The sequence below is a fragment of the Ceratotherium simum genome, chromosome 6 (genome assembly GCF_057802395.1).
Source record: "Ceratotherium simum simum isolate JZ-2026a chromosome 6, ASM5780239v1, whole genome shotgun sequence".
Lineage (NCBI taxonomy): Eukaryota > Metazoa > Chordata > Mammalia > Perissodactyla > Rhinocerotidae > Ceratotherium > Ceratotherium simum.
The window spans coordinates 36,030,793-36,058,121 of NC_141905.1; the positions used below are offsets into that span (position 1 = coordinate 36,030,793).

The following is a 27,329-nucleotide window of genomic DNA, read 5'->3' on the forward strand; positions in this document are numbered from 1 at the left end:
GGAAGTGGGTGTCAAATAGGTTGCAGCTTGTGAGTTATTGTGAAATGAAGAATGGAAGGTTATCTGCAATCACACGGAAAGTTGTAACACCAGATGACCCTCACGGTGAACTGAGGTAGCTGGTAGATGTTTCAGGTGTGTGTTTGTGTGTGTGTGCATGTGTTGTGTATTCCTACACAGCTTGATTCAACTAGGTACAGTTTTCTACATTCTTCTGAGAAATCATGCAAAAGAAAACATAACATTTGTGTTATGCTCAAACTGTTTCCTAATACATCAACCACACTGGAACAAATCTGTGTTTTCAAAACAAGTGTTTTAGGAGAACTGACTGTACAAGACAATAGAAGTAGTCTTCAGATAGTATTTGATATATGGCAAATGAGTAGTACATGAGGAAAATAATACAGCCTTTCTGAAGAGGGACAAGTCACACTGCATGACCCCAAAATCATACCATTTGTGGCAACATGCTGGCTACTAATTTACAGTTAGGATGTAGATCATGTTAGTTAGTATTAAGTGATGCGATTTAACAAATGTCAGTACAGGGAAGGCGTCATATGTGAAATTCAAGCAAACAAACATTTAATTTACTAATAATGATTAATGAAAAAGGCAAAACACTTGAATATATAAATAATTATCTTTTATCAAAAATTAAAATGTAGAAATCTAGTAAATAGATTATTATTCTTTCCTTTTGGTAACAGGAAATTTTAGTTAATATACAAACAATAACAGCATTGCTTCAATCATTCAATATTTATCGAGTGCCTACCATAAACCAGAGACTGTTCTAGGTGTTGGGAATAAAGCACTAAGCAAAAGAAAATATATGCCTGTTCTCCTGCAGCTTATAATCTAGGTAAAAGATATAGAGAAAAAATAAAGAAATAAATATTTTGTAAGGTAGTGAAAATGCTACTAAAATAATAAAACAAGGTAAGTGATGAGGGTATTGGAGAGTTCATCAGAAGGCCTCATGAATTTAAAGTATTGCTACCCAGTAAAAGAAAGCATTTTTTCAACTACAAAGATAAGTTATTTTGGATCATAACTTTCTACAGAGCTAAGAGCAAAGTGTACATTTTCCAGTGGACAGTTGTGATTGTAGTTGCCTTTCACCAAACTATGCTCCATTGAACAGCTAAAATACAGTAGTCCCCACTTATCCGTGATTTCAGTTACCTGCAGTCAACCCTAGCCTGAAAATATTAAATGGAAAATTCCAGAAATAAAAAATTCATAAGTTTTAAATTTTGCACTGTTCTGAGTGGTGTGACGAAATCTTGCACCGTCCTGCACCATCTTGCTTTGTCCTACCTGGGACGTGAATCATCCCTTTGTCCAGCGTATCCACATTCTATATGCTACCTGCCTGTTAGTCACTTAGTAGCAGTCTTGGTTATCAGATCGACTGTCAAAGTATCACAGTTCTTGGGTTCAAGTAACCCTTATTTTACTTAATGATAGCCTCAAAGCCAATTTTATTATTAGTTATCATCGTTAATCTCTTAATGTGCCTAATTTATAAATTAGACTATCATAGGTAGGTATGTGTAGGAAAAAACATAGTATATCTAGGGTTTGCTACTATCCATGGTTTCAGGCATCCACTGGGGGTCTTGGAAGTAGCCCCTATGGATAAGGAGGGACTACTGTAATGCTAAATGGATTTTGTAATGCACTCTTTTAAAGACAGCAGAGATCTATGAAAGCAATGAGTACTAGGAGAACACAAATGGAACACATCTATATAATCACTGCTCAGGATAAGAAACAGAATATTCCAGCACCTCAGAAATCCCCATTATGTACCCTTCCAGTCACCCACTCTCCACCAGCAAAAACTACTTCCAGTACTTTTTTTTTTTTAATTGCAGTAACATTGGTTTATAATATTGTATAAATTTCAGGTGTACATCATTACACTTCTATTTCTGCATAGATTGTATCATGTTCACCACCCAAATACTAATTACAATCCATCACCAATACATGTGCCTAAACATTCCTTTCGCCCTCCTCTCTCCCCCCTTTCCTTCTGGTAACCACCAATCCAATCTCTGTCTCTATGTGTTTGTTTGCTGTTGTTTTTATCTTCTACATACAAGTGAGATCATACGGTATTTGACCTTCTCCCTCTGACTTTTCACTTAGCATAATACCCTCAAGTTCCATCCATGTTGTCACAAATGGCTGGATTTCATCATTACTTATGGCTGAGTAGTATTCCATTGTGTATATATACCACATCTTCTTTATCCATTGGTCCCTTGATGGGCACCTAGGTTGCTTCCAAGTCTTGGCTATTGTGAATAATGCTGCAATGAACACAGGGGTACATGTGTCTTAACACATTGGTGTTTTCATGTTCTTTGGAAAAATACCCAGCAGTGGAATAGCTGGATTGTATGGTAGCTCTATCCTTAGTTCCAGTACCTTTTAAAATCACTTAAGTCGTGGCTCTTTTTGGGCCAGGAATAATAGAGGGAAATGCTGAGTTTGAAATAGTTTCCTGACTTCACTGGAATGAGAAGATCCAAAGGTGTCAGAGATTAGGAAGATGCACTAAATTGCCAGAGATAAAATGGGCATGAATATCAGAATAAGCAGCAGGGCCGGCATGGGAAATGGAATGGTCTGACCCCAGGGATCTTTGGCTGTGGTTGATTGACCTTGAGGTCCCTAGGACTGAAATGGATGGTAAAATTCTCATACACTCAGATGTGGGCAGCAAGAACCACCACAGTAGACCTTCATCAAAGTCTGTGATCTGAATCAGTTAATAGACTGAGGGCCCACTGAATGACAGGTAGGTTGAGGAAGAATCTTGGAATATCAACGACATACTCAAAATGTGAGCATATGTTGAATCTTTGTTCTATATTTCCCAAAGGGATAGGCAACTATTTAACAAGATTCCTTGGTACTCGGGAAAGGGAAAGACCCAGACCTAGATACTTCAGGGTTGTTGAATATGGCTCATGCTAAGACACTGATGCCAGTTGAAACTTATGGCAATCAACTGAAAAATGGAAATTTGGCTTGTTAACCTCTCCAATAGCCCTAATGGAACCATAAATTTTTCCTAGGTAATTTTCCTAGTTTGGGTTTCTCTTTAATTCCTGAGTATAAAAGTTGGACTATATTTCTCCAGAAGGTGACTGAGTTCTGGCCAAGGAAATAAAAGTACAGTCATGCATCCCTTAGTAGCAGGGATACATTTCTGAGAAATGCACTTTAGGTGATTTCATCATGGTGTGAACATCACAGAGTGTATTTACACAAACCTAGATGGGATAGCCTATGACACACCTAGGCTATATGGTACTCATCATATAGGACCACCATCGTATATGCGATCTATCATTGACTGAAACATCTTTATGTGGCACCTGACTATTCTACTTCAAGTCCTGAACCATAAAAACCTCTGGCACAATTCTCTTCTATCTTTCCCCAAATGCCATCTGAATCAAAAGAGGGTCTAAAGGAGAGTGGCATCACAAGAAGGAAAAAGTCCAGGTCCTAAGGTCTCTTAAGGGGAAGCCATTGACTACTAACATCCACCCTGGACTGTGACATGAGTGAGAATAAATATTCACTGTGTAAAGCTGTACAATTTGGCATTTATCTATTATAGCAGCTAGCATACCTCATTGGGATATTGCAATACAAATATTCAAGTGGAAGTCCTTGGATCTTTCTCTTTCCCTATCAAAAATAACACAAAAAGGGGGCTGGTCCCATGGCCTAGTGGTTAAGTTCACACGTTCTGCTTCAGTGGCCCGGGTTCATGGGTTAGGATCCCACACACGGACCTACACCACTCGTCAGCCATGCTGTGGTGGTGACCCACATACAAAATAGAGGAAGTTGGCACAGATGATAGCTCAGAGTTAATCTTCCTCAAGCAAAAAAAAAGAGGAAGATTGACAGTGGATGTTAGCTCAGGGCAAATAGTCTTCAGCAAAAAAAAAAAAAAAAAAATGCAAAAGTAATACCACAACCATGTAGAAAACTCAGATTAGTGTCACCATTTTTACTTTAAAATTCAAGGATTATACCATTATATCCTTCTTTAACTTCCCACTTTGACCAGTGCATAAAGGAAACGTATCTTGGAGACTGAGAGTGGATGATCAGAAATTTAATCAGGTGTGGCTGTTATTCTCGACAACTCATATTAGCTGTGATTGGAACCCAGATGTACTAACTCCATAGATCTGGCACTCCTTCACTCAATAGCCTCTGTTATGGACTGAATGTTTGTGCCCCTCTCCCCTAATTCAGCATTGTCAAGATTACAAAAATTGTCACCCTCAGTAACTTAAACGGGAGAGAAGAGATTTGCTGTGTTAATGATGAGAGAGATACTCCCTTTCACTATAAGCTTTCTGTAAAAGGGTATAGTGTTATGATGATGATAATTTGTACCATGTTTAAAAATTTAGCAAGTGTTTCCGTCTATATTGTGTACTGTGAAGTAGACCTAAAGTTAGATACTAAGGGTAAAAATAGCTACAGAGAGGTTGCAGGAATGAATTAAGTGTGAGATGTAGACCTAAAAGACTATTTCAACTTCTAAAAAATATGTTTCGAAGAAGTTGTTTTAAGCTAATTTTCTAGGTACATAACAGAGGTTATACTATACTACATTTTTATCTTATATACCTTTAATTAATTAAAGATGATGTTCATATCTGAAGAGAGCAGAGTTCTCTGAACAAATGTAGGAACATGGTTTAATATTCTAATGTATGTGTTGCTGAAGCAAGCATGACATGGTTTAATATTCTATTATCTAAATAACTAATAGGAAATGTGTGAGTTAGATCCCTTATAGATATCTCCTAGAGCCTTTCTGAAACCTAATACTGACTGAGGACAAGGATGTGCTTCAAATATAGGTCATGCTTGTGAAATATAGCCAATCACCAGGACATACTGTCTCAGATAGTTTAATAAACTAATAAATCTTGTTTAAAAAAGTAAGTAGTAAGATTGATGTAAAGTAAATATTATCAGGACAATTTAATGGTTAAATAGGTACTTCCTCTTTACACACACAAGTTTGCTGCTGAAATTCCAACAAGTTATTTCCCACTGTATTGTAATTTTTTTAAATGCCACTTTGTATTATGATTATGTCTTATCTCACCTTCTAGATCTTTTTTTTTTTTTGTGAGGAAGATCAGCCCTGAGTTGCATCCATGCTAATCCTCCTCTTTTTGCTGAGGAAGACCGGCTCTGAGCTAACATCTATTGCCAATCCTCCTCCTTTTATTTTTCCCCAAAGCCCCAGTAGATAGTTGTATATCATAGCTGCGCATCCTTCTAGTTGCTGTATGTGGGACGCGGCCTCAGCATGGCCGGAGAAGCAGTGCGTTGGTGTGCGCCCGGGATCCAAACCCGGGCCGCCAGTAGTGGAGCACACACACTTAACCGCTAAGCCACGGGGCCGGCCTCACACCTTCTAGATCTTAAATTGATTGAAATTATTACTGTAACCCCATAATGCCTAATACCTTCCTCCATCTTGTACATACCCAGTAAATATTTGTTGCCACTCAACGTATAATCTTAGTATTAGTTAGTTAATGTACTTCAGGGCCCACATGCTCTGTAAACTTTCTCTAGCTTAGATTAGATTGTCAATCTAATCTATAGGACTCTCCCTCTCTCACTTTCTGTTGCCTTTTTATATTTCCTTGTATGATCACCTTTCCTTGTATGGTCCCACAGATTTGTAAACCGATCCAGTTTGTTCTGAAGAAACCTACTTCTGTATATTGACAGACATGAAAAGTAGGAATAAATCAATTTTGGAAACAGGTTAAACAAAGTTGAACAAGTTTTTTGACTGCTGCACTTCTCAGGTATTTGAATATACTAAAGTAAATTGTAAATCTTTAAGATGGGAATAAAGTATGTATTGTTTTCTCAACCTATTTGACCTTCAACTAGTATTTCACAGACCACATTTAGATTGAATATATTACAGCTTGTGTCCACAGATACATATCTCATTTCATTATACATATATCTCTATATATATAAACGTCAGGCAGGAGTATTACTGGGGTCCTTACATTTTGGTAAGAAATCTTGGCCAACATCATTAGGCTAATAAATAATGACTCCAGGATTAAAACCTCCAGTGCTCTTGATTTCTAGGATTCTTTGCTTTTGATAATTTCTCCATGTGTAAAGAGCGTTGCTCCAACTCTTGTGTAAATTCTTGAAAATAATGGCCACGTCTTACTCCGCTTTGCATCTTGCATAGTTCCTATTCCATAGTTGACATTTAGAAATGCTTATAATTTTAGTCATCAAATGTCCAAGGCACCAACTCTAGAAGGAATTACTGTCTTTGAAGAAATTTATGACTCTGGGAAAGATGTATTTCTTTCCAACTAATGTTAAATAAGCAACAAGAACTGAGTCTCAGCAGTCCGTTTTCATATTCAGAATTGAACTGATAGAATGGCTTGTGATCTGAAATTCAAGTTCTTCTGTGGTTGTTATTGCCATTGCTATTGTTTATAGTCATGAAAAATAACCTTACCTCCCAGAAGTTACACAGCTACACTTCTCTATGTTTTTTTAATTAAAATATAAACAGCCTAATTAATAACTCTTATGAAAGCAAGCACATGGATATAACTGCTGCTGATTTGTAAATTGTTTCTTTTTCTTTAGTCTTAGTTACGTAATCCCATGCACTGGCTTGTTTCTTCGCATCTCTTGAAAGTGATCTCTATAATTATGCTTCATTTAAAAAAAAGTATCTCAAGTAGTGGATTATGTGTTAATCTTCAAGCCTACAACTGTCAGCATATTGGCACCACAGAGTGCTATACTATATTGGCAAAATACCTTGTAATTTTGTTTATGCCTAGGAAGCAGAAAGGCAATCAGGATTCCATCCATTTTCTTCCTGCCTTAATCTGGAGGCAAAGCTAATACATGTGGTTCCAACAATTGATCTATCTTCTAAGGCTCCTGCTTCACATTTAAATCACCTAAAAAGCTTTGCCAAAATACTGTTAAGTAGGTCTCATCCCAGACAAATTAAATCAGAATCTTAGCATGCGGCCTCAACATCAGTACTTTTTTAATTCCCCAAGTGGTTATAATGCGCGATCAAGGCTGAGAACCACACTCCAGAGGTAAATAATCACAGTGTCAGAGACTGGAAGGCAAATTTGAGTAGTGTTCACCAAAGTTTAGCTATGCACATGAGAATCACCTCTGGAGCTTCTTAAAGGTACAGATTCCTAAGGCCCCACTAAATCAGAATTTCCCGTGGTGGGGCCCCCACTGAGTCCTACCTTCCTTGGAGTTTGAGGATCACTGCTTTGGAGGTTACCTAAACTAACTTTCTCACACCTGGGAAGCCCTGACTGAGCATTTTAACCCAAGTAATACCCCTTTCAGCTCCCTTAAAATGTCTTCATGGCTCTTTTCTATGGGACACAGTGTTTCTTTTAAAAACTAGAGTGTGTCATAATGAAAGGTGTCAGCGGCTAGGAGTCAGAACATCTGAGTTTGGGGGCCTGGCTGCACTATTTACTAGTTGTATTATTGGACGAATCACTTTCCCTTTCTCATTTTCGATCTAAACTTAAGTCACAGGATAGTAATGATCAAAGGAGTGACTATAATAATTCCCAAACCTGACTGATAATCAAAATCTTCTGGAGGATGTGAAATGTGAATGTTGTGAATATTATGTAGGTTCATTGGTCCAGTGTTGAAGATTTTATTCCTTTATGTCTTGAATGTGGTTAGACATGAGTAATTTCTCCTTTAAAGATTTGCAAGTGAGCGTGATAATTGGCCCGTGTGCTGAGTTAACGCACACTGCAGAGAGTGAGGCCAGCTGCCAGCATCAGAGACACTGAGATTTCACTCACAGCCATGCACATGGCCTCTCCTGCAGCTCTCCACTAACACAGACCACTCACATCGCAGCAGGTGCTATTTCTAGAAGAACCACTCTCAGATGACTTGGTGTAGGAGATGAGATGATTTATAGCCTCCTCACTGCCTCGTGTGTATCCAGAACTAAAAAGTCGCCCAGGGTCTCTGTTCACTTGTTAGTTTGTTGGTTGCCTTTTTCTTTCACATAAAAAGAGACAAGACAGAGCAAAGGAAAAAGCGTAGGATTTGAAATCAGATCTCGGTTCTAACAGTGGCTCTGCTCTTGTTTATACGTGACCCTGGCCTCGCTGCTTTGACCTCTATGAGTCAGTTTCCTCCTCTGTCAAATGCAGATAATAATCCCTGCTATCTGCCTCATGGGGGCTTAGTGGTAAATTCACAAAATAATATAACATATATTAGCATTTCTGCATATACATTTTTATATGAGATTTCTCTAATGGAGTGTAGCTCCTAAAACTTATTCTTTGACTCTCATTCATTTGTTCATTTATTCATTCGCTTGTTTCTTCATTTAACAAATACTTACAGAGTGTCTGATATGTGCCAAGAATCATGCCAGGAGATAGGGACATGGAAACACATGACAATAGATAAGAAAGTTATGGTTGATGCTCTTATGATGCTTAGAGTCATGTTACAGGCTTTAATTAAACAATTACACAAATAATTATTAAATTATAGTCAAAATAAGCACTATAAAGGAGAAAATCAGGCTAATATGAGAATGTGTAAAGGAGACTCCCCCAGTGTCTCCCCATTACCTATGGGCAGTGACATTTAAGTTGACACTAAGTTGAATTGTGAGTAGGTCAGGCAAAGTGGTGAAGCAGGGAAGAGAGCACTCTTGGCAGAGGAAACAGCCTGTGCAAAGGTCCTGAAGAAGCGATTAGTGGCATATCAGGAACTGAATGAGTGGGTAAAGATTGCAGTGAGCAGGTTGTGTGGCAACAACGAAGATAAGGGGTTAATCTCCAAAATATATAAAGAACTCACACATCTCAACAACAAAAAAAACTAACAACCCAATTAAAAAATGGGCAAAAGACCTGAACAGACATTTCTCCAAAGAAGATATACAGATGGCCAACAGAAACATGAAAAGATGTTCAATATCATTAACTATCAGGGAAATGCAAACCAAAACTACAATGAGATATCACCTCATGCCTGTCAGAATGGCTATAATTAACAATACAGGAAACAACAAGTGTTGGAGAGGATGTGGAGAGAAGGGAACTCACATAAACTGCTGGTGGGAGTGCAAACTGGTGCACCCACTGTGGAAAACAGTATGGAGATTCCTCAAAAAATCAAGGATAGAACTACCATATGATCCAGCTATTCCACTGCTGGGTATTTATCCAAAGAACTTGAAAACACCAATGCTTAAAGATACATGCACCCCTCTGTTCATTGCAGCGTTATTCACAATAGCCAAGACTTGGAAGCAACCTAAGTGCCCATCAAGGGACGAATGGATAAAGAAGATGTGGTATATATACACAATGGAATACTACTCAGCCATAAGAAACGATGAAATCCAGCCATTTGTGACAACATGGATGGACATTGAGGGTATTATGCAAAGTGAAATAAGTCAGAGGGAGAAGATCAAATACTGTATGATTTCCTTAAGTAGTAGATAATAACAACAATAAACCAACACATAGAGACAGAGATTGGATTGGTGGTTACCAGAGGGGGAGAGGGGAGGGAGGAGGGTGAAAGGAATAATTAGGCACGTGTGTGGTGATGGGTTGTAATTAGTATTTGGGTGGTGAACGTGATGTAATCTATGCAGAAATAAAAGTATAATGATGTACACCTGAAATTTATGCAATGTTATAAACCAATGTTCCTGCAATAAACAAAAAATAAATAAAATAATAAATAAATAAATTATGGGATGGAGGCAACTCTTCCATGCCAACAGTGGAGGAAGAGCCTTCCTGGAGGAGGGAAACACTAGCGCAAATTTCCTGGGCTAGGAACGAACTACTGTGTTTGAGGAACAGAAAGAAGTCCAGTGCCTTTGAAGCATAATGGGCAAAAGGCAGAGTGACTTAAGATGAAGACACAAGAGGAGGCAAGGGCAAGACCATGGAAGGCCCAGTAGGCCAGGGTAATAAAGTTAGGATTTTCTCCTAATATGACAGGCCTGAAGGATTTTAAGCAAGGGAGAGACATGATCTGATTTATGCCACTTTGGCTACTTAGTGAAGAGCCAGTCAGGGTAAAGGGGGTGATTAGAGTCATTGAGACAAGAGATGGGAGAAATGGGTAGATTAGGTTTAGATTTTATAGGGAAAGGTGACAATACTTGCTGATATACTGCATATGATCCAGTGTTGAAGAGTGAAGGCAAAAAAACCCAGATAATTTCCTGTTTTTTTGGCAAGAGCAATTCAGGGTTCAGTGTTGAGTGGGGAGTGGGAAAGATAGCCAGGCCATCCAGAAAAACGTTGGAAATGAGGGAGAATTAATGAAGAGTTTTATTTTGCCCAAGTTAGATTTAAGAGATCTGATAGAACAGAGATGTCAAAGAATCCCTTTGCATAGAAGTCATTAAGAAGATTTTGCCAGATGTCCTGGATGACGAGTGCAGAGAGAAGAGGTGTATTTGAGGTTGGGTTCTCTAGAAAGAGGAGTAGATTACCCCAAACCTAGGGAGAGAACACAGCTCTGCAAGACCTGCAAATAGTGAAGACCTGAGACCCAGACCCTCTTCTTTGCAGCATGCTGGCGAGGTGTTGGGAATGTGGAATTATGGACATTTGTTGTGTCTGGGAAGGCTGGACCCCAGTCTTGAGAGATCTCAGCCCTAGAAAATATCTCCATGCCCATTAAACAGAATGAAAGTAACAGAGCTTCTGGACCTCAGGCAACCATGTAGACATAGAAAAGGGGCATCTCAGTGATAATTTGTGTAGATCAAAGAAAGAACCAAGGGCCATTCCCAAATGTTCTGAAAAAAGAAAAAATGAAGTTTGGACAAAAGGATATATCACCTAGTCAGAATCAAATGGGGTCACAGACCTTAGAGGAGTCAGCAGGGCCAGTGAGGCCCGATGTGACAACCAGCGAGCCTTGTTGTGTCAATGATCACAAAATTAACAGGAGACAGGAAGGGCCAGGGCACAGCACGCCTCGTGACCAAGACACATCCCCTCTCCCAGGAGGCCTCATGAGCGCATCCCCAACTCATCTCATAAAATAAGCGGCAAAGGACAAAGACATCCGGGAGACTGAGTAGGTTCTTTCTTATTCTTAGAATACCTTAGAGACTGTTAACATTTCTCAGTCATCCCAAACTTTAAAGCAAATATAACTAAAATATAATTTCCCTCTAACCAGCAGATGGGAGTCTAGGGAACTACAATTGCTCTGCACATCTGAGGTGTAGCATGAGTACATTTTATGACCCTGCAACATGAATAAAGAAAATAGAGGGAGAAGAAAACTGAACTAAACCAAGAAAGGCATATATTTAAGAAGTAGAAGAAGAATAAAATAACAGATAATGGTGAACACATTTTTTGTCTTCCCAAAAATAAAAAGTGGCTTAAGAAGGCAAAAAAAAAAAACCAAAACAAACAAACAAACAAAAAACTATTATGCCCCTATATAAAATGGAGACAAACTTCATGAAGAAAATTTCTGATCATTTCAGTAGCACAATGAGCTTACTGGTCTGTGCTTCTTTCCATGAAGAGTATGAACTGGTTATTTAAGGGAGAGTATTAAATTGAGTGAAAAATAAGTTAATCCTAAAGAGAAAAAAATAATGATCTCAACTAAGAACTCAGTGAATAACTCTACAATCTCACTCTCAGAAGAGATGGCTGACACAACAAATATGACTTTTTAGTCCCCACTTCACCCTAACTCCTAAGATTTCTCATTCTCATTTTTAAGAACTTCAGCAAAAAATTTTATTTGTGATCAAATTTGAGAGATCCATCCTTGGCACTTACTTTACTCATAAAGATTTAGCACACAGAGAAGGCATATCATCACACATGGTGGCAACTGAAATTTGAAAAAATATTAATTCATTCTAATTTTGTTTTTAAAAAATCCCTAAGCAATCATTTCTCTATATGAGAATATAAAGTTATTGACAGCTTAAAACATGTTTTTCTTGGGGCTGACCCAGTGGCGTAGTGATTAAGTTCGCGTGCTCTGCTTTGGTGGCCCAGGGTTCGCAGGTTTGAATCCCTGGCACGGACCAAGGCACTGCTAGTCAAGCCATGCTGTGGCAGTGTCGCACATACAAAACAGAGGAAGATGGGCACAGATGTTAGCTCAGGGCCAATCTTACTCACACACACACACACACACAAAAGAAAGAAAAAGAAAGAAAAATACTTTTCTCACAAATCATGCACTTTATTTTCATAACTATATTGTTAGTTTTATGGAATACAGACATAATTACATTTTATTATAAGTTCATAGGAAAATAAATTTAACTACTTTGCTATTATTCCCCAGGACTAGACTTGACGTGGGAACATGGAAGCAATAGCACTACCTTCCTAAAATCGCCCTTATTTAAAATTTTCAGTTTGGTTCTGCTAGTATATAGCCAGGTGGAGAAAATCTGGCTTAGAAAACAACTGTGGTCTCTTTGGTATTCAGATAAGAAATGGACTGTGTATTCTTCCTGGAGGTATTCATTGCAGAGTGGCTTTTGATAGGTCAGAGTCACTCTTCAACCAAGAAAGCATTTGCTCAGTGTCTTCTTTCTCTGGCACCCGTGATGTTCAAGGCTCTTAGCAGAAGAAAGCCACTTGTGATCAGACACCTGCCAGGCCTTTTTTCCCCTTCTCTCCATCTGTCCTTGTTAGCTGTGTAAAAAAGACACTCGGATTTTCCCTCCCACTCCTACCCCATACTCTTTCTGATCAAGTTAACAATCTTTTCTTTTAGGATTTTAGTTAATTTTTAAGGAATGTGCAAAGTAGAATAAAGCTCAGGGAAAATAATGGATAGACCATTCACAGAGAAAGAAATGCACGTGGCATTTCAACACTTCAAACGATGTTCATTCTCATTTATATTGAGATAAACATATGATGGCGAATATCAAAAAGTTGATTATCACACTGTGTTGGAGAGGGTGTGGGGAACAGGTACTGCTGGTAGAAATCTAGACAGGCACAGCCTGAGTGGAAGATAATTTGGCAGTTCCTACCAAAATACAAAATGCACATATCTTTTTGGCACATGCACATATGACATATGCAAGGCTGTGCATTGCCACCATGTTTGCAATAGCAAAAGATTGAAAACAAGTTGAATCAGGTTTTCACTAAATGAATTATTTTACATGCATATAATGGAACAACTGTATTTTAAAATATAATCCATCTCTCTCTATATATTGAGATGAATGTATTTTCCAGATACACTAAGCGAAGATAACATGAAGGAAAACAGTGTTATAGTGTTCTATCAATCTCACTTTAAAAAGGAAAAAAATATATACATTGAATATTCTGCAAAGGATACTGGGAGTAGTGGTTGCCTGTGGAGGTGGCGTGAGGATCCGGGGGTTGAAAAATCGGTGGAAGGGAAGTGTTCTGTTGGTTTTTTTGCCGAAGTATTGTCTTTTGTAATTTTTGAATGATTTATCACGTGCAAATCATATCTATTAAAATTAATAAATGATTTAATGAGATATAAAGAGCACTAACAGTATGCTGAGAAATTTAGTTTTTACCTAAACGTTGTGGGGAGCCACTAAATGGTCTTAAGAAAGGGGATAGCATGATCAGGTTTATAGAACCTGACAACATCATCCTGACAACATCACTAGCATTCAGGTCATACATCACCAGCATTTTGTGCACAGGGGCTGCTTAGAACAGTGATTCTCCACCTTTACTGCACATTGGAATGCCTGAACTCCATCCTCATAGATCCTAATGTAATGGTCTGTGGTATGGCCAAGGCATCAGGGATTTTAAAAGCTCCCTAAATGATTATAGTGTATAGCCAAGATTGAGAACCACTGATATAGAAGGCTGTTTAAGTAAGTAATTCCTAATAAAGAGGACTTAGGTAAATTATGACACAGGGGATGGAAATGAAAAAACAAATTCTAGAACTATTATGAAGATGAATCTTTAAAACTTTTTGATCAATTGGATGTAGGGTATAAAAGAAAGATTGAGGCACCAAAGACTTGGGCAAATAGGTAATGTCACTAACTGAAACAGGAAAAGCAGCCTTGTGGGAGGAAACAATGGATTTTGTTTTAGACATGCTCCATTAGATGCTTGGAGATATGCAAATGGAATGATAAAGCAGAAACTGACTACATGGGTCTGGGGTTTGGGGAATGAACATATTGGAGATTTGGACATTGTAATTAGCAGCAAAGGCTGTTATTTGAAATTACAAGAGAGAATATGGTATAGAAAAAGTTTCCCAAATAGAACTATCAACAGAGATGGAATGGAAAAAAGACAAACATCAAAAAAGAATGAGGTTAAAAGAAAATGACCAGAGAGTTAGGAGTTAAAAAGAGAAAGCAAGAAAAAGAGTAGCCTCAAGAAAAGAACTGTTAACAGGGTTAATTACTATAGAGAAATTAAGACTGGAAAGTCTTTTATGGATTTAGCAACTGGAGGCTGACCTTTGTGAGAGCAGTCCATGGAGTGTGTAGATAGAAACCAGATCGCGATAGAAAGCGGGAGTGACAGGAGGTGAGAAGTGAAAGGAGCAGATGTTTCTTTCTAGAAGATTGCATCTTTCTAAAAGATGGCTACAAAGAATAAAGGATTGATAAGGTTTGATTACTTTTTAAGATTGAGGAAATAAGCATATTTCTATATTGAAAGGAAAGAGTCATTATATAATGAAGGTGATGAGAACAATGAGAAAATGGATGGAGAAATTTCCTCAACGAGGCTGGATAGGATGGGACCAACATCTCAGGTAGCAGATTTTTGTCTTGAGCAGGAGGATTGACATCTCTTCTTTGGAAGTTGAAGAAAAGATTTAGAAAAAGTGAGGATGAATTCAAGTTTGTTGGGGTTGAAAATGAGAAGTTTTTCCCTTCTTTTGTATTCTTTATTTTTTATGAAGCAAAAGGAGAAGTTGGCTTCAGAGAGCGAGGGAAATGTGTTAAGGAAAATGAAGAAAGTTTAAGTTTAAAATACCTGGGGTTGGGAGGAGGATGGGAGGAAAAGGACCAAGGTCATGTAGAGGAACTTCCCTGAAGGAGTAAAGACTGTTGGTATTGGAGTCCACAAGACAATTCTGTTAGCTCACTGAACACTGAGTACTGATCTAGATGCTGATGGCATAAGCAGTGGGAATTGCAGACAGAAATCTGAGTCTCATGAAACTTGAAATGCAGTTAGTAACACACACTAACATAGCAATCATGCCTATAAATTAAACCCCAAAGAAAAATAACAGGCGTAAGAAGAGCAAGAACACGTGATCAGCAAAAGGCTGAGAAAAGGAGGAAGAGAGTTTTATGAAGATCATGATTGACTTGGATGAACCAGCAGCACAGAGGAGAGAAATAAAAAAGGGATCCCAGAGACAGAAAATAATATTGAAGACTCAGTTCCATAAGGGGAGAGCGTTCACCACTGTGGACTCGGACCATAGCAGAGCCTCAACAAAGACTTGTTGAATTAACAACAACCAAACCTCAAGGGCATGCATAATAAATGAATGAGGGCAGCACCTAAGAGGCTGGTTTCCTATCCACATTGCAATAATGATATCAATGGGAGGTGGCTCTGGAATTTACTAAAAGAGCTAGAATTTCCTGGATTAGTGAAAGGAGGCTGCTCTAAGTGAGTTGGGGCTATATGTCAATGATCCATAAACTACTTCCTCTTTGCCTTACAAAAGAATAGGTCAAAAAGAGCAGCTCTTCTTAAAGTCTCTCCAAGGAATGCAGAACCTTCTCTTTTCCCCTGACTAGGCAGCAGACTACTCTGCTTGCTTCTGGCACCCAAATGACCTTTAAAAAACGTTGGATGTGGAAATGTGAGCTACATCTTGGTCAATTAGTCCTACTGCTCAGCCTGAGAGGCAGCCTTGTTAAATCCCCAGGACCCTCCCTCCTCCCACTGCCTGGCTCTTCTCACAGTGGGCTCCCTATGGAATCACTGAAAAGCTGTGTTCATTCTAGGGAAAAGAAGTATCTGATGACTTATTTTTTCTCCCTCTGTAATCCACCCTCTCTACCTTACTCCCTCACACATACTTCCTCCTGCCATTTCTTTGTTTTTTGGATACTTTTTTTATATGTCTTTGATTAAAATCACTTTGTTTGTAAAAAAGGAAAGGACATTTGACTTCTTGCCCAACTCCCAGTACTGAATTCTTTAGAAATGGCTAAACATAACACTGAGGAAAAATGCTAAAACACAAACTCTCTCACCTGCCAGAATGAGAGTTGAGGATTATTTTCTAGTTTGGAAATTCTTTCAACTGACATATATTTTGTATGCCTGCGATAAACAATGTTCTACCAGCATAGCATGCACTAAACTCAGCTCCTATAATTAAAGATTTCTAAAATTTCCATGGAGATGTCATCTTAAATACCACAAAAAGATGCTGAGTTTATCACATAAAATATAAAACATCTCATTAACATTTGCATGAAGAACAAAATAACACCTCCATATTTTAAAAAGAAAATGTTACTTTTTTTTAATCTTCAATTTATATAGTGCCTTTCCTTCTAAGTACTTTGATTAATATTTTCCTGGCTAAAGTGTCTGAGGAAAAGGTGGTAAGATTACCTTCAAGTAATTTAGCCATGTCTGGCTGCTCAGTGTGACAGTAACAAATGGAGTCTTTCTTCCATGTTACAAGCTGTCCTTAGACTCACACTATACAATAAATTTGGATATTGATAGGAAAATATGTATGCAGCCATTGCAAAAGCATGTTGAAAAGGAAATTTCCTCCCTTCCCCTCCCCTCCCCTGCTTTCTCTAGCTCTGTTTCCCTGCCCGGAGTATGTTTGCAAAAACATGTCAAGACTATGCCATAATAAACCTGCTTGAAATAAATACATAAGAATGGAGGAATTAAATATGATAGTAATTAATGAAAATATTCTTGTAGTTGGGTAATTGTAATGTTTTGATTTTACTGCTATAGTCATTCAATATAGGAAAGTTTTACTTGAGTTTGATGGTTGTTTCAGGTCTTAGCAATTCTAATTTTTCTTTAATTTCTTTTATACAATTCATTTCTTTTTGTTCTCTGTTTAGATGAAATCAGTAGATGAGAGGAAATTTTTCTTCCTTCTGTAAACTTCCTTCCCTCCTTCTGTTGTTTAGTTCAGCTTGAAATTAAAATATGAACAAATGGCATTTGTACCAATACTTTGTAAGGGATGCGAGAGAGAAGCATTTTCCTTTGCTACATTTTACACTTCTACACTGTAGCACAGAGAGAAGATCTGGCTTCTAAAAGGCAGGTGGTTTCCAAGGATGGACAGAACTCAGATTGGATTTATTGTGCAATAGCAGGAAAATACCAAGGGAGAAGAGAAAGTTGAGAAACAGGTGTAGGATGACGATGAATATAGGATTTCCCAAAGAGAATATGTGTAAATAGCAGGGGCATTGCCAAGTGTTGAACTGAATAAAAGACCCAAAATTAAGGATGCAAATTATAATTTTGTAAAAAAATCAATGTCGGTGCCAACAGGAACACCTTGGCACTAGTGTGCCTTTCCCTCTAATAATTAAAGCCAATCTGCTTAGGAGCTGCTCTTCCCTGGATCTTTCAAGAAGCACATCAAGTGAGCTAACCATAGCATACTAATGATGCATTATTTCTCAACAGCCTTAATCACTCAGGGACTGAAAAAGGTCTAGAAGCAGATTCAACATAATTAAAGGACTAAAAGGAGCCAGGGCAATGAACAGACTGTTCTGGACTTTATTTTGCCACCAGACAGAAATGTTGATACTGAATATATTCCTCTGGCATTATTAATTTCATTGTTCAGAACAGTAAAATGTATCATAGTAATTCATATGCTGCAAAATTACCAGAGATGCATCTACAGAATTTTTTAAATATCCAAGTCCTATCCATTGTCTTATACTGTCCACAGATGTAAAGCGGAGATGATAAATTAATACCTGCAATTAACAGGATTCCATTGTAGCAGAATTTACTAATCAATCATTGTAGTCTTTCTCTAAAAACATGGTGTAGATCCAGAATCCTCCTCAAGAAACTCTCTAGGAAGCCACTACTGTTTCACCTGAGTTGGTCCATGGGACACAACATGGTTTAGGATAATCCTTATGCTATAACTTCCTTCTTCTCCACCTTCACAATAATTAGGCCAGGTCTTCACAGTCAGAGTGAACCAGCGTAGGTATGATAAAGCCAAGAGGCCCAGTAATCCTGAGTTATTCATTTATCCACTTACAAATACTTGTTGAACTCCTTCAATCCTCCTGTCACCTGCTAGACTCTGAAGGTAATAATAAATAAAATTCATTTTCTGCCAACAAGGAACCCAAAGTTTAATAGATTTATTCCCAGGATTTTCAAACTAAAGAAAAAGTGAGGGAGAATAGCTAGGAATTTTCCAAATAGTAAATTTATCCTTCAACTTCATGGTGGCTCTGGAATTGTAGGAACAAAACATTAGGCTATCATTCCCAAGCAATTATCTCCAAGATGCAGCATATGTGTTCCCTCATTCATTAGTTAAGCACTGAAAACTATAAGCATAATTTGTATCAAGATATAGAACAAATGGACAGCACCAATGTATCAGGTGCACTGCAGTGCAATGGGAAAACCACAGGTTTGGAGCCAAAAAGACCTTGATTTGACTCCCACTTCTCTACTTACTAGCTGGGTTACCTTGCCCAACTGACTTAGTGCTCTGAGCTTCCACTATCTCAACTCAAAAATAATATGTAAATTAATACCTGTGGTTAAAATAAAGATTAAATTAAATAACACAAAATAAGCTCCTGGCATAAAATCAACAAATGTTCATAAAACTGTGATGTCATGTGGTGTACAGCATGGATTACATCCACTAAGAACATTGCCATGGAAGAAGCTAAAATGAAAAAGAAGTAGCATTGATCCCCTGGATAGTACTCCCTAAAAGATACCAAGACACAATGTCAGAGGTATTAAGACTGGATTGGCCACTTATTTATTACCAGATGCCCACACATGGTCATTGGAGCAACTGCTCTGAATGAACCTGACCCTCCAGTGGCACAAAGGAAATGAGTGATGATTCTTCAGAAATCTTTCACTACTACAACAGGAGAGAGGAAAAAAAACCTACCGTTGCTTCTTTGGGAATCAGCTTCTCTAGCCTTCCTTGTGTGCTACTTGATCTTTAATTTATGGAGTCAAGAGAAAGCCCTGTCTTCAGCAGCACAGATGCTGGACAAATAGCCAGGGCATTGATTTTGGTATTTGGCCAAACTGATAGCATCATTATGTTGACTGAATATCACTGTCTCTAATAAAAATGCTTTATGTGGAGTCTCAGGGAAGGGAGAGGACTGGCTGGCTGTAGAAAAAGAGAGAAAGAAATGCAATTAAGAAGTGGCATTTTCTCTTGGGTCACTTGCCCTCTGTGTTTAAGCATTATGTAGTGATTTTTTTGGTGTTCATGTTCTCCTGTTTGTTTTTTCTTCTTTTTTTTTGCACGTTAATGCACCAAACATTCGGCAAGAGAACTGTAAATATAATTTAATTTTTCACATCAGTACATATTTGCAATAGAGCAGTTAAAATATTTGATTAAAATATATGTAAAATATGCAAATGAGCTTTTAATTAATTCTATTACCCAAACTAACAGCATTAACCAAGAATATGATATATATGCTCAGAAAAAAAATGAGTTAAAAAAAGTTGCTTGTCTTGAGACCTCCACTGAATCAAGATTTCCCCCTAAAAGCTAAACCCAGGCATATAACCACAACATGAAAAAATAATTAATAGTTATTTTTAGGGCATTAAAGGTATTAGCACAACCAAGTATAAGTGATGGAAAGAAAAAAATAAAAATGCAAGAAACTCAAATACATTTGTAAATTGCAAATAAACTTTAATTTACTAAAGATTATAGTATGAAAGAATGCTTGCCTAAATAACCTTGAGAAGTAGTAACCAACATAATAAATTTGCCATCTGAGATTCTTTGCTACAATGATTGATTTTTTATCATTATGTATATATACATATTTTTATATAAAAATGACCTGCATGCCACAATTTTACACAGAACATCTGAGCTAGATTACTTCCCACAGGGGCCACACCCCCATCGCAGAATATGCACACATAGAAGCTATCTACATATCTTATTCAATAATACTAAGTCTTTTTTGCTTTTCTTGACTGATTGCTGAGCCACAGATCAGATCAACAGTTCAGTGATTTGATTCATTGCTTGGAGACCAAAAGCATAATGACAAAAATACCAATTCACTAGTCTTACTGCAAAGTGTCATCCACCTTTAATTTATCCTGCATATCACCAGCACATTCACCTTTATAAAATACCAATTTTATCATTTTAATAAACCTGTAGCACAATGATTACTACCTAAGGCCTGTTGTCAAGAAGGCATATGTTCTCAACTCTGCCACTTTTTAGCTATATGACTTCCAGTTATTTAACTTTTCTGAGTCTGAGCTTCAGCAGTCTCATCTATAAAATAGGAATAATAAATCATCTTAGTGCTGTAAGAATTAAATAAGATAATGTATATAATATATTTAACACCGTGAATGGAACATAGTCGTTACTCTTTCACAGCATCTCTTTTGATAGCATCAGGTTTATGCGGCAAAGTTAAGAATTTTCAGCATGAAAATTTTTTATTTTCCAGATTCTAAATCCTGCTTACACATTAGAATCACTTGGGAAGGTTTAAGAAAATACTGAATCCTAGGCCCCAACTGAACCATTATTCTGGTCATGGAGCACCACCATCCTATGCTATGACCCATTATAAGGCCCTCTCTTAACTGCTCCAGCCCACTAATCTTCCCATTCCTTTCACCACTACAGGTCTTTTACACGCCTCACCATGGCACAATCCATGGTCCCAGCGATAACAAAAGATATTCCATTCCAAACATACTCTTCATTGGCAAAGCTTTATTAACTGGATTAGAAATTATATCGCAGGCATAAAGATATATGTGATGAAAGCCTAACTCAAAATTGCCCAAGGAAAAAAGGCAATATATTGGCTAATGCAATGAATTGGTTATATCTGGTAGACCTTGATTCAGATGCACAAACAATGTTATCAAAGTTCTGTCTCTCTCTCCTTGCTCAGGTTCTCATGTGGGTAGTAACCTCTACTAGGTTGAAGGGTGTCTTCAAATAATTTATATCCACCTGAAACCTCAGAATGTGACTTATTTGGAAATAGGATCTTTGAAGATGTAATTGTTAAGATGAGGTCATACTAGATTATAGTGGGCCCTAAATACAATGACTGGTGTCCTTATAGGAAGAGGAAAGGAAACACAGAGATACCTAGACAAGAAGGTCATATGAAGACAGGGATAGAGACTGGAATGATGCAGCTAGAAGCCAAAGGATGCCAAGGATTTCTGGAAGCCACCAAAAGCTAGGAAGAAGTAAGGAAGGATTCTTCCCTAGAGCCGTCAGAGGGAGCATGGCCCTGCTAACAAATTGATTTGGATTTCTTAGCCTCCAGAACTGAGAGAATAAATTTCTGCTGTTTTAAGCCACCAAGTTTGTAGTAATTTGTTATGGCAGCCCCAGGAAATGAATACACAACCCAAATGGCAAGAGTAAACTTGTTTGATAGTGGTGGAAAAATAGGTCCAGGGTGGCCTCATATCGGCACACTGCAATATGAACCCATCTTTAACCAATCACTGCGGCCAAGAGCAGGGGTGATTCTGGCCAGGACTGTTCTCTGTCATCCCTTTCTGCAGAGTAGTTTATAGTCCCCTGCTTAATTTGTCCTGATGGTAAAGTGGCCCTCTCTTTCTCAGGCTAGTCTGGACCTAGTAATGAGGATTCGAGAATGCAATTATCCCCTAAAATTGGCCTAGACCTATGACACCATGAGAAGCCTACACGTGGCACAGCTAATACTGAATTTTTCTCCTCAAGTTTCACCTCTTTCAACTCAACAGTTGGTAGTTAGTAGTACCTGGAGAAATCTGTATATCGACAACTGGCTGACAGAAGCTGTAACCTTCTGTAGAGGAAGCCAGTCACATCCAAATCTTGGTCTATGAGAGAGAGAGACAAAGAAAAAAATAACTGACTTGCTCTCCTCCAAACTGTCATGCCTGTGCTCCCCATTGTCAAACCCATCTAGAAGCCAGAGAGGTATTGAGGAAGTCCATGGAAGTCAGACTCCTATGAGGGGGAGATGGTCATATATAGCAAAGTTGAGAAAGTTGGATTGTGGATCTGAAGGGCAAATGGAAGACAACCAGCACAGTGGCCTTGTAGGAAATAATGTAAAAAATGGACGATACACAATGGAATACTACTTAGCTATAGAAAAGGATGAAATCTTGCCATTTGTAAAACTATGGATGGACCTTGAGGGTATTATGCTAAGTGAAATAAGTCAGATGGAGAAAGTCAAATACCATATGATCTAACTCATAAATAGAAGATAAAAACAACAACAAACAAATACGTAGATACGGAGATTAGATTGGTGGTTACCAGAGGGGAAGGGGGAAGGGAGGAGGGTGAAAGGGGTGACTGGGCACATGTGTATGCTGATGGATGGTAATTAGTCTTTGGGTGGTGAACATGATGTAGTCTACACAGAAATTGAAATATAATGATATACACCTGAAATTCATATAATGTTATAAACCAAGGTTACCTCGATTAAAAAAAAAGAAATGGATAATAGATCTGGTATGAGATATAAATAGGAAAGGTAAAGGGAATGTTTTATTCATTGATTGTGTCCAGGATTTTAAATTAAGGAAATAGATGATGAATTAGAGATTCAGACCTTTTAGGCAAGTCAGCCAAAATATACTGAAACCATCACAGTATATTTTAATTAACTAGCCTAAAAAGAAGTGAGATTGTACCCCACATACATCCTCCCTCTTCCAACATCCCCACAAATTTGATTTCCAAGTGTTACTTCTACTCTCTGTTCATGGTCTTTCAACCAATCTGCCTCTGAGAAGCTACTAGATCCTTCACTGTCTGAAATTAAATGCAAAACATGGGTGGGTGGTTCAGAGAACAAAAATAAGAGACCAGCCAGGATGTCATGATTGGTTGTGCTTATGTACACATCAGGAGGATCAATCTAGTCTCCTTAGAAAAAGAATTTTTTAGAAGTTCAAATGACTGTCACTAGTCCAGTATACTATAGTTCCTCAGGGAATCCAGCTGAGAGGCACAGAAGAGCCTGGTGCGCCTGCTTTTGTGAGAAAAAAGTCACCTTTCATATAGATGTTGTTAGCCATCAAAGAGGCAAGCAGCTAAAGCGAGCAGCTAACATTATGTGGCAAAGGACAGAAAAAAGCAGACATGACAAGGGCAGAGCAGTCAAGTCAGTACTCTTCCCCCTTGGAGAATAGTGCTACCCTGTGTCCTCCTGGAGGGCTGCTCATGGCTTTTCACAAAGGAACAGGGGCAGCTTTGAGTGAACAGCATCCCATCCATGATCTCAGCTAAACCAGTATCAGAAGAAAAATTAGTCTACTTAGGCTTGTTTTGCCAAAGAAGCTGCACCTTAAGACAACGGAAGACGCCTTGAAGATTGAAAGTTTCAAAGCAGACTCACATGCCTCATTTATTGAATAGACTTTTATTGAGAAAATATTTTATCTGCCATATCTGAAATAGCATTATTTTACCTGAAATTACCTGAGTAAGTACCAAACTACTTGGAAATCCAGCAAAGAGAGATTTTTAAAAAATCAACTATTCCTACAAAAATGCTTAGGGTTTCCTATAGCCCTAAGTATCTGAATAATTGCCTTGATTTTTTATGTCATTGTAAGTTCAGAGATATCCTCATTGGTACCCGGGCTTCATGATTCGCTGAGTGTAGAATACATTTATTAAAGCAGTAACTTGGATTACCCCGAGAATGACTTGCAATTATACTCTAAACTGGAAAAATAAATAACTTATCAATGAATTGTAACTGAAGAGTTAATTTTAATGAATCAGGTATAAAAAGAGAGAGCAGGAAAATCAGGATAATAAACAAGAGAAAATAAATAATCTTAGAGGATTGTCTGAATTTTCTCACTCAAATTTTGGTCCTTAATCTTTGAAAAGTTGTTTATTTTACTTTTCAAAGGTAGTTATTCAAATGTCACCCAAGTTATGAAATTACAGCTATTCTTATACACAGAAAACACTTCTTTAAAAGAATGTTTAATTTTACTGCATAAATTTCCGTATCTCATAAAAACGTCCCCACAGCTACATCTACAGATGTGTTTAGGTATTTAAAACTTGAAGAATCAGAAGCTACATTTTCTTGTCAATTGTGTGCAATATAAATTTGCCTAACACTATTTTAAGTGCATTTCCATAAAAGAGTCATAACAAATTTGAATACATTTCACTTCCAGCTTGGGGAACAACAGTTTGACAGTAAAATCATGTAGGTTTAACAAAATGTTTTAATAAAATGACCTGTTCAGGAGTTTATGTCCTGTCATTCGTTCAGTTATTTTTTCAGCAAATATTTATTGAAGGGTAAAGTAGGAATCAAGAAAAACATGATGCCTACTTTCAGGAAATATACAATCTAGCCTGGTACTCATACAAATTAAGAGACCACTTGTGTTAAAATAGTACTAGAGGAAGGAGTTAAGTTCAGAATTTGTGTGATTTAGTCGTATTTTTGAAGGCCCAAATTTTCATGTCCATCTTTAAGTGTGGCTAGAAATAAGAAATGTAAATGTGCAGAATTTGATCAAAAAGTTCCAAAGCCCTGGTATAAAAACTAGTAACCACAGCCCAGAGACGATGAAGATGAGGCTGTTTTTCTCCACCAGCAATATAAAAAGGAAATAGGGCTTCAGTTCTTCCGCTTTGGAAGTCGGAAGGTTTTAAATCCTCTTGGCACTTCAGTAGCAGATCAGGTCCAGTCTGCTTCTCTTATAGCCTCACAGAGGCCGTGTGGACAGATCTGGGTTGAACGTCCAAAATCACCACTTTCCTTGAGCAAGTTATTTAATCCCCCTGCATCTCAGTCTCCTCCTCCATAAAATAGAAATAATTCTGCCTATCTTGGGGTTGACATGGAGGTTGAAAGTAATGCACATAAAGCCCCTCAGAAGAGAGTATCTGGCCACCAAAGAAAAGGGGGGAAAGACATGTCACTAGTAGTAATAGTAAGAGTAGCAGCAGGTTACAGTAGTGATAGTTCTGTGGGAGTTCTGTGGCAATAATAGCAACAGTTGTGCTTCTGAACTCATAGAAGAAGTAGCTTTAGAAGTACAGACCCTGAGGGCCTGGCAGTTCAGTGCCTCACCTAAGGCTCAATCGGGGCAGACTTGGCCTAAAACAGGACACTCTTGACTCTGCCTCCAGTCCTCTTGCCACAATGTCATGCTACCTTCCTTCTCTAAAAAGACTGTGTTTCTCTAATCAATCATTTGATAAGTGTTATTATCAAAACAAACAGAAAAACATTCAATGATGTTAACCCTCTTAATAAACAATTTAAATCACCACATGCCTGAAATCCTCAGGCAGTCATTAGACAGGAAAACAGATCCAGTGAAACATCAGCTGCAAACAATTTATTTATTATTTATATCTAAAAAACACTACAGAGAATTTAAAAGAAAAAAATACTAACTCTATCAAAACAGCTTTTGGAATGTTAAAAAAAAAAAAAGAAAATACCTTCAGCAGGTCATTCTAAACTATTGGAATTGTGACTCTACATTGGCTTATTTTGTATAATGAGAGCTCAGCATTATTAAAGGAAAAACAGTTTTATTTTAGCAGTGCTATTATATTGCACTTACTGGTTTTAGCAGCACTCGGAAAGAAAATGGCTGGTAATATCCATGCTAAGTATCCTCAAAATGTATTCAATTTGCATTAAGCAAAGAACACAATAGCAAATGCTTAGAAACTTCTCTCTCCAACATCTTTTCCTTTCCCTTCCTGCAATCATCACCCAGGTTCCAGCCCTCATTATCTTGCATTTCACTATTAAAATAACCTGCTATCTTGTCTCTTCCCCCTCACTATTTCCCCTTTCCAATTCACTCCCACACTCTCCTTGCAGGAGAATTTTCCTGAAGCACTGCTCTGATTATGTCTCAGTGCTGTGCACAGACATACAGCGCCTCCCCAAACTCTACTCGAACCTAACCTTTACGGTTCCTTTGGATCTGCCCCATCCCGGTTGCAATAATTCCTACAACAGTTTACATATACCTAATTGTTACCCAAACATATCTATTAATAGTTTTTAAATATTCTCTAAACATTCTCATTTCCTCAACTTTCTTCATGTAGTTACCTTTGTTCAAAAGACATAACAGGCCCCAAACAGAGTTGTTTTGCTAAGCCCATATCACCAAACCAAGGCTTAACACCTAAGCTAATTGCAGTTGCAACCTTCCCCAGGAATGTAGTCTTAACTGGCCAGTCTAGAACTTTCTGGTCAGCACCAAAGAGGCAATCTGCACATAGACTCTTTCCATCCTCCAAAGGAAGATAAGGTAATCTGTTCTTTCCTTATCCCTTCCCCCCTCTGCCTATAAAAGCATTCCATTTTGTACAGCTCCTAGGAGCTCCTTTCTACTTGTTAGATAGTCCTCAAGCCATCTAACTACACCTCCCCACAAAAATATTACTTTTAGAAGTGAGAATTTAATCCTAATCCCTTTAGAGAATATTTTGTTTTAAACAAGATAGTTCACTGATTTTTTTCGCACTAAATCAGGCATAACTTAGATACTATATTTCAACCACAAGGCTGTGAAAATAACTACCATTAATAAAAATGTTTAACAAGTTCATAAGATGAAATCTGCTTGTGTAAATGATAACTGGAGTGAAATACATAAATAAAAAAATAACATTTCTCGAGTGCCTGTTCTATGGCATACATCTCAGTTATCCCCTTCGATAACTATTGTTATCAGTAAATTGTGATCTAGTATTTGTTAATAATAATGTCTTATTTTATAGTCATGGACTAGACCTTGAATAAAAGACCCAATGAAATATGTGTTTACTTGTTCATAATTCTAGAATCCCTTTCCTGAATATAAATGCTTATTTCATGATCACAAATTAGTTTATTTTTTTCATTTATTATTTGTTCAGTCTAGGCAGTCAGCAGGATGAAATTGTTTCTTTAGGGC

The 27,329-nt window shown here is 37.7% G+C and overlaps 1 protein-coding gene across 9 annotated transcripts in view; it reads right to left on the reverse strand.

The window, feature by feature from the left end:
• LOC147916840 (uncharacterized) overlaps positions 1–27,329 on the reverse strand; it is a 181,599-nt gene that overhangs the window by 52,140 nt on the left and 102,130 nt on the right. For 6 of the 9 annotated variants that reach the window (XR_015552472.1, XR_015552470.1, XR_015552473.1 and 3 more), the window contains 2 exons: positions 19,276–19,506; positions 11,579–13,609 (listed from right to left, as the gene is read on the reverse strand). The exons of 1 other annotated variant lie outside the window; for it this stretch is intronic. Coding sequence is in view for 1 of the 8 variants with exons in the window: in XM_087432145.1 (XP_087288271.1) it covers positions 19,343–19,506 (164 nt within the window). In the remaining 7 variants the exon portion in view is untranslated. Of the gene's footprint in view, positions 1–11,578; positions 13,610–16,929; positions 19,507–22,144; positions 22,227–27,329 lie in introns of those variants that run through there. 2 more of the 9 variants (XR_015552474.1, XM_087432145.1) reach the window with 2 other exon arrangements.